The following is a 9,553-nucleotide window of genomic DNA, read 5'->3' as shown; positions in this document are numbered from 1 at the left end:
ACTCTCGAAGCATCGCAATATACCGTATAAGAGCCTGAAGCTGATGGCAAAACTAACACTGGGGTTGTGGTCAATGCTGTCTTGAGCTTCTGAAAGCTCTCCTCACACTCGTCCGACCATGCAAATGAGACACCCTTCCGAGTCAACTTGGCCAAGGGCGATGCAACAGAGGAAAAACCCTAAACAAACCGGCGATAGTAACCTGCCAACCCAAGGAAGCTGCGAATCTCTGTGGCTGAGGTCGGTCTAGGCCAACTCTGCACCGCCTCTATCTTCTTCAGATCAACCCGAATTCCCTACGCTGGACACCACATGTCCCAAGAAAGCCACTGAACCGAGCCAGAACTCACACTTGGAGAACTTTGCATAAAGCCTCTCCTCCCTTAATCTCTGCAACACAACTCGCAAATGCTGCGCGTGCTCCTCCTGACTACGCGAGTATACCAGGATATCATCAATGAACACTATGACGAATGAATCCAGATAAGGCCGGAATACACTGTTCATCAGATGCATGAACGCTGCTGGGGCATTGGTCAGCCCGAAAGACATGACAAGAAATTCATAGTGACCATATCTAGTCCTGAAAGCAGTCTTATGAGTATCTGAATCCCTGATCTTCAGCTGGTGATAACCCGAACGGAGATCAATCTTGGAGAACACCCTCGCTCCCTGAAGCTGGTCAAACAAATCATCAATGCGAGGTAGGGGATACTTGTTCTTAACTGTTACCTTGTTCAATTGCCTATAGTCGATGCACATTCTCATTGTGCCATCCTTCTTCTTCACAAACAGAACTGGTGCACCCCAAGGTGACACACTAGGCTGAATAAACCCCTTATCCAGGAGCTCCTGAAGCTGCTCCTTCAATTCTTTCAACTCCGCTGGTGCCATACGATATGGTGGAATAGAAATGGGCTGAGTGCCCGGCACCAGGTCAATACCAAAATCAATATCCCTGTCCGGCAGCATGCCCAGCAGGTCTGCGGGAAACACATCGGAAAAATCCCTCACAACTGGGACAGAATCAATGCTAGGAGTCTCAGCTCCCACATCTCTCACAAACACCAAATAGGAAAGACAACCCTTCCCAACCATACGCTGGGCCTTCAAGAAAGAAATAACTCTACTAGGGATATAATCAGTCACACCACGCCACTCGATCCGCGGTACACCCAGCATAGCCAAAGTGACTGTCTTAGCATGACAGTCCAGGATAGCATGACACGGAGACAACCAGTCCATGCCCAGGATAACATCGAAGTCTACCATGCTCAATAGCAATAAATCAACTCGGGTCTCCAGACCCCTAATAGTCACCAAACATGACCGGAATACGTGGTCTACAATAATAGTGTCGCTCACCGGGGTAGATACATGAACAGGTAAGGCAAGACACCCTCGGGATGTACCCAAATGATGAGCAAAATATGAAGACACATATGAATAGGTAGAACCGGGATCAAATAATACTGAGGCGTCTCTGTGACAGACTGAAATAATACCTGTAATGACCGCGTCTGAAGCAATGGCATCTGTCCTGCCCGGCATAGCGTATAAACGAGCCTGGCCACCGCCTGATCGATCTCCACCTCTGGGACGACCCCTGGCTGCCTGATCTCCACCCTTAGCTGACTGGGCGGGTGATGAAGTGACTGGAGCAGAAGTCGAGGGCTGACCCCTCTACTGATGTTGTCTGCCACGAAGGCGAGGGCACTGCCTCCTCATGTGACCAAACTCTCCGCACTCATAACAGCTGCCCGGTACTGGAGATGGGGTCTGACGGGAACCCCTCGCACCGGAGTGACTAGCAGATGCACTCGGCGCGAAAGAACCCTGAACTGATGGGGCATGAGATGAACTCTGAGCTAGGAGGGCGCTGAGTGAAGTCTGACCCTGCTGGGGCCCATGATGACCACGGCCTGAAGATCCCCCACAATACTCTAGACGAGCTGACTGAGCAGGCCTGAAAGAGCGACCTCTACCCTGCTGGAACTGACCTCTCGACGGAGCACCACTGTAACTACCCGATCCACGAGGCCTCTTAGCCTCCCTCTCCTCTCGCTCTCTACGACGAACTGACTCGATCTCACGAGCGATATCCACTACCTCCTCAAAAGTAGCACCCAGTACTCTCTCTCTAGTCATCAGAATACGGAGATGGTAGTTAAGACCATCCACAAATCTCCTGATCCTCTCACGATCTGATGGAACCATCCAAGTAGTATGACGAGCCAGCTGGGAAAACCTCATCTCGTACTGAGTCACTATCATATCTCCCTGTGTCAACCACTCAAACTGCCTACGCAACTCTTCCCTGCGGGACTGAGGTATATACTTCTCCAAAAAAAGAGCGGAGAACTGCTGCCAAGTCAGAGGTGTTGCACCGGCAGGCCTACGCCTCTCGAAGTCTTCCCACCAAGTAAGAGAAGCCCCCGTGAACTGAAATGTAGTAAATGCCACACCACTCGACTCGAGGATCCCTGCAGTACGGAGCATGCGCTGGCATCTGCCAAGAAAACTCTGGGCATCCTCGCCCTCAGCACCACCGAATGTCGGAGGTTGGAGTCTACCAAACCTCTCAAGACGACGCTGCTGTCACGACCCAATTCCCAACCCGGTCGTGATGGCGCCTCTCGTGAAGACAAGGCCAGCCAACAGAACAACAACGCCTCTTTCAAAAATTTTTAAACATAAATGATTAGATAAATACAACTTAATCACAATAACAATCGATATATATACGACCCAACATAGCCCGACCGGGGTGTCACAAGTCACGAGCATCTAAGGAATTCTGAACACGACCACAGGGTCAATAATATACAGAATAAAGTTTAGAATCAAAAGACGAAGTCCGGTGCCGCGAACGCCGGCGGTCACCTTGCTCAGCTACGATAGCAAATCCTCAACCAGCTCAAACCCGCTACCGGGTAACCAATACTTGCATCTGCACGCGAGGTGCAGGGAGTAAAGTGAGTACTCCAACTCAGTGAGTCATAAAGGTAAATAATAACTGAGCAGCAAGAAATCACGAAAGGCACTCCATCATGCTATATAGAACAGTGCTACCCTTTGAGAAAACAGTAAAACCGTGAAATCCTTTAGAAAATCTATCTGGGCTCAGTTAACACCTCTTTTGAAAATGTTTTTTTCAACAGTTAAGCAAATGAATGCGAAACAGATAGTGCAAGTCAGCACATAAGTCAGCCCCTCGGGCACAACACTCCATCAACAAATAACACCAGGGTATCAGGTAAGCAGTGCAAGAAGTAGCATAGAAGCCAATGAAATACGAGTGTTGAATGTCATGACACGTAATACAAACAGGAACCAATGCATAAGTGCAATGCAATGCATATGACCGCCGCGACGTGCAGCCCGAGCCATCCATATTTAACGTCGACGGCGCTCACTGGGGGTGTGTACAGACACCGGAGGGGCTCCTACAGCCCAAGCGCAATATCAAGCCATCTCGTGGAATCAACCAGGACCTCGGCCTCAAAATCAATGTAACACCGCTGCGGTGTGCAGCCCGAGCCATCCATAATCCAGAAATGCACATGTAACACTGCTGCGGCGCGCAGCCCGATCCATGCTCAGTCCAGAAATGCACATAAGCCACTTGGGCAATACAACATGGTAGTTCTCATCTCAAAACGTCAATAAAATATTGTTTCAGTTTTCAAATCTTAGAAAAACGGCTGAGTTTGCAAAAGAGTATTAAAACCTTGGACCGAGATCAAATAATATGCAAAGTAATGCGAAAACAGTGATATCAATCCCTGAAGGATTCACATAGTTGGCATGAAGCCCAAACATGACAATCAGCCCAAATTATGATGATAACAAGTAGTTTCAGTCAAATACGTAGTAATTTCATCAATCGGGACGGACCAAGTCACAATCCCCAACGGTGCTCTACCCCACGCTCGCTATCCGGCGTGCAAGTCACCTCAATACAGCACTATGATGTGCAAATCCGGGGTTTCAAACCCTTAGGATATCATTTACAATCATTACTCACCTTGAACCGGTGAAATCTCTAGCTCGCGACGCCTTTGCCCCTCAAATCGGCCTCCACGCGCGTCGAATCTAACCAAAATCAGAGCGAATACATCACAATATGCTAAGGGAACAATACCCAATCGAAAACAATCGAAAATAGCAAAGATCTCGAAACTAGCAAAACCCGAGCTCCGGGTCCACTTCTCAAAAAATTACAAAATTCACATCATCGGATTGCTTATCTCGCCACGAGTCTAACCATACAAAAATTATCCAATTCCCATAATATTTCGACCCTTAAATCCATGATTCTATCCAAGAGGGTTTTCTATACTTTCCAACAAAATTCGCGGATTAAACACCAAAACTAGTGATAGATTCAAGTTATACAACCAAAATTGAGTTAAGAATACTTACCCCGTTGTTCTCTCCAAAAATCTCCCGAAAAATCGCCTTATCCGAGCTCCAAATCATCAAAAATGGAAAATGGGACGAAGTTTGGACTTTATTCTGCTGCCCAGGGATTTGTTCTTCGCGTTCGCGGTCCTCCTCTCGCGTTCGCGAAGAACAAAGTTCCAAAAATTCATTTTCCAAACTCTGCTCGGACAGCCTCTAGTGTAATGGTCATAACTTTTTACACACAACTCCAAATGACTATTATAATATGTTTCTGAAAACTAGAATCAAAGTGCTACAATTTTCGTTTTTGAATCATCTCCAAATTCATTGTAGATTGAGAGATACGAGCCTCCCAAGTAAGACCTGCGCAACAGAATTGCCTCTTCTTCGCGAACGCGAGGCTCTCTTTGCGAACGCAAAGAACAAAACCCCAGAAGCCAAATCCTTCTTCGCGAACGCGAGGGGACCCTCGCGAACACGAAGAACAATACCAGATACCAGCTTCAGCCATTGCAAAACAGCCCGAAATGATCCGAAACTACCCCGAAACACACCCGAGGCCCTCGGGACCTCAACCAAACACGCCAACATATCCCATAACATTATTCAAACTTGTTCCAACCTTAGGAATGCTCAAAACAACATTAAAATACCAAATTTGCATCGGATTCAAGCTTAACAATTTAAAGAACTTCCAAATTCCATTTTTGATCAAAAACCCAACCAAACCACGTCCGAATGACATGAAATTTTGCAGACAAGTCCAAAATGACATATCGAAGCTACAGCAACTCTCGGAATTCCATTCCAACCCTCGGATCAAAATCTCACCTATCAACCGGAATTCGCCAAAATACTAACTTCGCCAATCAAGCCTAATTCTACACCGGACCTCCAAAATCAATTCCGATCACACTCCTAAGTCACAAATCACCTCCCGAAGCTAACCGAATCACCGGAAATCACCTCCGAGCCCTCTAACTCATAAGTCAACGTCCGGTTGACTTTTTCCAACTTAAGCCTTCCTTAAAGAGACTAAGTGTCTCATTTCTTATCAAAACCAATCCAAATCAACTCTAACACACCAAATACCGATAACGAAACATGAAGAAGCATAAAATGGGGGAAACGGAGCGGTAACTCATGAGACGACGGGTCGGGTCGTCACATTAATTTTACAATATAAGTTTGGGCCATCTAAGGTAAGTAGCAAATCTAAACTAAGGGGGTCTCCAGTAATGGCGATTTTCTTGTTTGAATTTGGACTTGATCTTGAGGCCCGACCTACAATTAATTTGTAATGTTAATTAATTAGTCTTTCTAGAGACAATACTTAATAGAAAATCATAGTTCCTTCAGGTTGGCCTTTAAAATAATTTGAGGTGTGCCGCGCCAAATAAAATTCATAAACTGTGTGGCCCTCTTTAAATTACTTTATTAAAAATATTTTAGAACTCGGGACGTGCCATTTAACAAATTTTCATGGCCTCCCGCAAAGTTAATAACACGTTAGTCACTTTAGGCGCGTTCTTTAATAATCTTACCTTCCTAAATACGGGTGTGCATTTCATGTAACCCAAATCCAAATCCCAAAACGTTGAATAAGAATGTGTCGAGGATCCGGGTGCGTTTCATGTGACGTGATCCAAAAACACGTTCTTAAACGACGTTCACTTTCTTAAAAAATTTAATTAAAAGTGGTAAATAATCTCTAAAATTGCACTATAGGATAACATGTATAAAAATCAGATTTGAGCCATTTATAATAATTTAAGCGACCATGCTAGAACCACGGGATCCGAGGGTGCCTAACACCTTCCCTCGGGTCAACAGAATTCCTTATTCAGAATTTCTGGTTCGCAGACTCCAATTGGGAAGTCGAAATTTTCCTCGATTTGGGATCAAGTTAAACCGGTGACTTGGGACACCAAAAGCCAACCCTATCCCAAGTGGCGACTCTAAAAAAAAAAAAATAATCCCATTTCGAATAATGTCACTTTAAATGGAAAAACTCCCGTATACATTATCCTTCGGGGTAGGTGTGTAAAAAAGGAGGTGTGACAGCAGCATGCAATAATAATTACAAAGTCCAGTAGACAGTGAAACATGGTAGTCACATAGGTCAATTTAGTAATAGGGAAAAGAGGGCATCAGAAGCATGCAAAAAGGGTCAAGTAAAAAGACCTTTCTGAAAAATATAGTCTAGTTTCAGTGATTGCAGGAAACCAAATCACATAGAGAAACAGAAGTTGAAACAAAAAGGACTTTGAATCCGGTCGAGCAACTTCAAATAGATGAAGCGGTTTCAGAGGCTCGAATAGGTCCAAAGAAATTAGGGTTTTGAAACCAGTCAAATTCAGGGATGATGAACAAGCAAATAACCCAGCACATAGTCTCAGAACTCGAATGAACCCAAAGTTTTAGGGTTTTCACCATCAATCGAGTCTAGAGATGAAAAACAAATAATCAAACAAATACTAACACGAAAATATATTCAGAAACCTAAAAAGAAACTAAGACTCTTGACATGCAAACTCCAGTAAAAGAACAACATAAGGAAACACAGTAGGACATGTCAAAAATCAGAGAAAGCTTAGAAATAACTTAACAAAACCTAAATCAAAAAAGATAAAGGGGTTTTGAAGGCAAAGTTTTGGAAGAAACCTTGAGAAAACGTTTAGAAGTTTTAGAGAAAACACAGATCTAAACGGATCTAAAAGAAATCGGAAGAACCTCAAAGGTTAGGGTTTCAAACGAAACCCAGATGGTGAGAAAGGCTTGGAAAATCATCGATCTAAGCAGAAGAAGTCAAGAATCAGGCTTGAATAGCCACGGATGGCCGGAGCAAAGTCAAAGGTTACCGGAGACAGCCATAGAACTAAAAACAACCAAGGTCTGGACCAAACTTTCCCAGGATTCAGCCTTGAAACTGTGATAATCGGGCATATAGAAGCCAAAGGAGGTAGATACAAGCCCCCAATGGCTTTGGAAGCCATTGATTTGGGCGATTTTAGGTGGTGGTTGAGGGTGGCGGCTAGGGTTTGAGAGAGAGTTTGAGAGAGAATTGGGATTCGGAGGCGGCTGAATGAGAGAAATGATAGGTTTAGGGGTTGTTTGGGATTAATTATGGAAAGGGGGTTTGGTGGCCGTTGATCATTTTGATCAACGGCCTGGATTGATCGGGTACGTGGAGCGGTTTAACGGGGTTGGGTTTGGGTAGGTTCAGACGGGGATTGGGTCAGGGTAATTGGGTTTAAAATTGGGGTTCCATGCAGGCCACAATTAAAACACAATTGGGCTATATTTTAAATAGCCACATTTCCCTTATTTGTTTAAAAAAATAGTAAAGTAATTTCTGGAAATAAATTAAAGGTACTAAAATGATTAATAATACATAATTATCAAACTAAAATATTGGACCTAATTTTTATAGACATAAACGTAATTAGATCTAAAAGAGGCTAATATTGCAATTATATGCAATTTGGCCTTAAAAATACTAGATAAATTTGTAAAAATATGCAAAAATTATCTTAGCTATTTTTTAGTGTAAATATGAGAGTCCAATAAATTATCACTAAAATGATAATTTTGGGAATAATTATTGGGCTTTTCCGGATAAAATAGGACAATAAATTAATTTATAATCTTTTACAAATTAAGGAAAAAATAATAAAACGTTTGGACATACTTATATATGCATACATATGCTATTTTGGAAGTATTTTGCATATTAAAAATATATAGGGAAAAATTGGGTATCAACAGCTGCCCCTCTTTACCCGGGAAGGATGAAAGAGTTGTCGGGTAAAGATATGATGGCCAATTTTGACCCGGCGAAATGGTTTGAGGAAGTTTAGCTGTGCTCTGGCTTCTGAGCTGCCTACATATCCCTGGTCTTGCATGAATCCGGCCATATGTAGTTCAGTATCTGTCGGCGGAATATGCCGATGGAGACTTCTCAAGAACGGACGCGATATTTAGGACGGGGTGAATGGTTAAGGTCTGATAGGGCTGCGGGAACTGGAGCGAGATCGCTCCTGCCGAGATGGCCGTTGCTCGCCGGTTTACCTGCAAATAAGCAATACAAGCCTATATTGTTCGTAAATTTAAACGTGATGCAAATTTCCGTCGGACCATGAATGTTGTCTTTGGACGGTTAGGATGACGTCCTTAGACCATGATGTCCTGGGCCATGAAGCGTATAATAATAAAGGATTCGCAAGCCATGAAATGATGCTCTCGGGCTATGAGAATGATTCCTCCGAACCATGATGCCTTTGAATAATGATATGCAAAAGATTAAAAGGATCCTCAGGCCATGGCATGGTGTTCTCGGGCTATGCAAATGGTGCCTCTGAACAATGACGCCCTCGGATAATTTGGCGATCTTTCAGCCCATGAGATGCAGTATTTGGCGATCTTTCAGCCCATGAGATGCAATAGGTGGCGATCTTTCAGCCATACAAATGTAAATAAGGTAGCGGTCTTTCTGCCATGCAAGCGTAAATAAGGTGGCGATCTTTCAGCCATGCAAGTGTAAATAAGGTGGCGATCTTTCAGCCACAGCCATGCAAGTGTAAATAAGGTGGCGATCTTTCAGCCACGAAAGTGTAAATAAGGTGGCGATCTTTCAGCCATGCAAGTGTAAATAAGGTGGCGATCTTTCAGCCATGCAGATGCAGATGGAGACAGTGTTTAGTCTCGGAAGGCAGAATGGTAGCCTTATGCAATGCAGAAAAATGCAGATGGAGACAGTGTTTAGTCTCGGAAGGCAGAATGGTAGCCTTATGCAATGCAGAAAAAAGGCAGATGGAGACAATGTTTAGTCTCGGAAGGCAGAATGGTAGCCTTATGCAATGCAGAAAAATGTAGATGGAGACAGTGTTTAGTCTCGGAAGGCAGAATGGTAGCCTTATGTAATGTAGACAAATGCAGATGGAGACAGTGTTTAGTCTCGGAAGGTAGAATAGTAGCCTTATGCAGTGCAAAAATGAAATAAAATGGCAAATGGTAATAGAGTTTTCTTAGCTGATAGCAGGTTGCGATATTGTGACTGCTGGCGACATTGTGATATAGGGAATATCACCGGCGTGCGTGGATAGCAAATGCGGGTAAGTGCAACAATTCTGAGAGTTGTGTTCCT

At 43.9% G+C, this 9,553-nt stretch overlaps 1 protein-coding gene across 1 annotated transcript; it reads right to left on the bottom strand.

The window, feature by feature from the left end:
* Nucleotides 343–762, bottom strand: LOC109242241 (RNA-directed DNA polymerase homolog; the record flags this gene model as incomplete). Its single annotated transcript, XM_019409097.1, has 1 exon — nucleotides 343–762. A coding segment is annotated over exon 1 (420 nt), but the record flags the coding sequence as incomplete, so codon positions are not given.

The sequence above is a fragment of the Nicotiana attenuata genome, chromosome 1 (genome assembly GCF_001879085.1).
Source record: "Nicotiana attenuata strain UT chromosome 1, NIATTr2, whole genome shotgun sequence".
Taxonomy (NCBI): domain Eukaryota; kingdom Viridiplantae; phylum Streptophyta; class Magnoliopsida; order Solanales; family Solanaceae; genus Nicotiana; species Nicotiana attenuata.
This window is presented reverse-complemented; position numbering and strand designations above follow the sequence as displayed.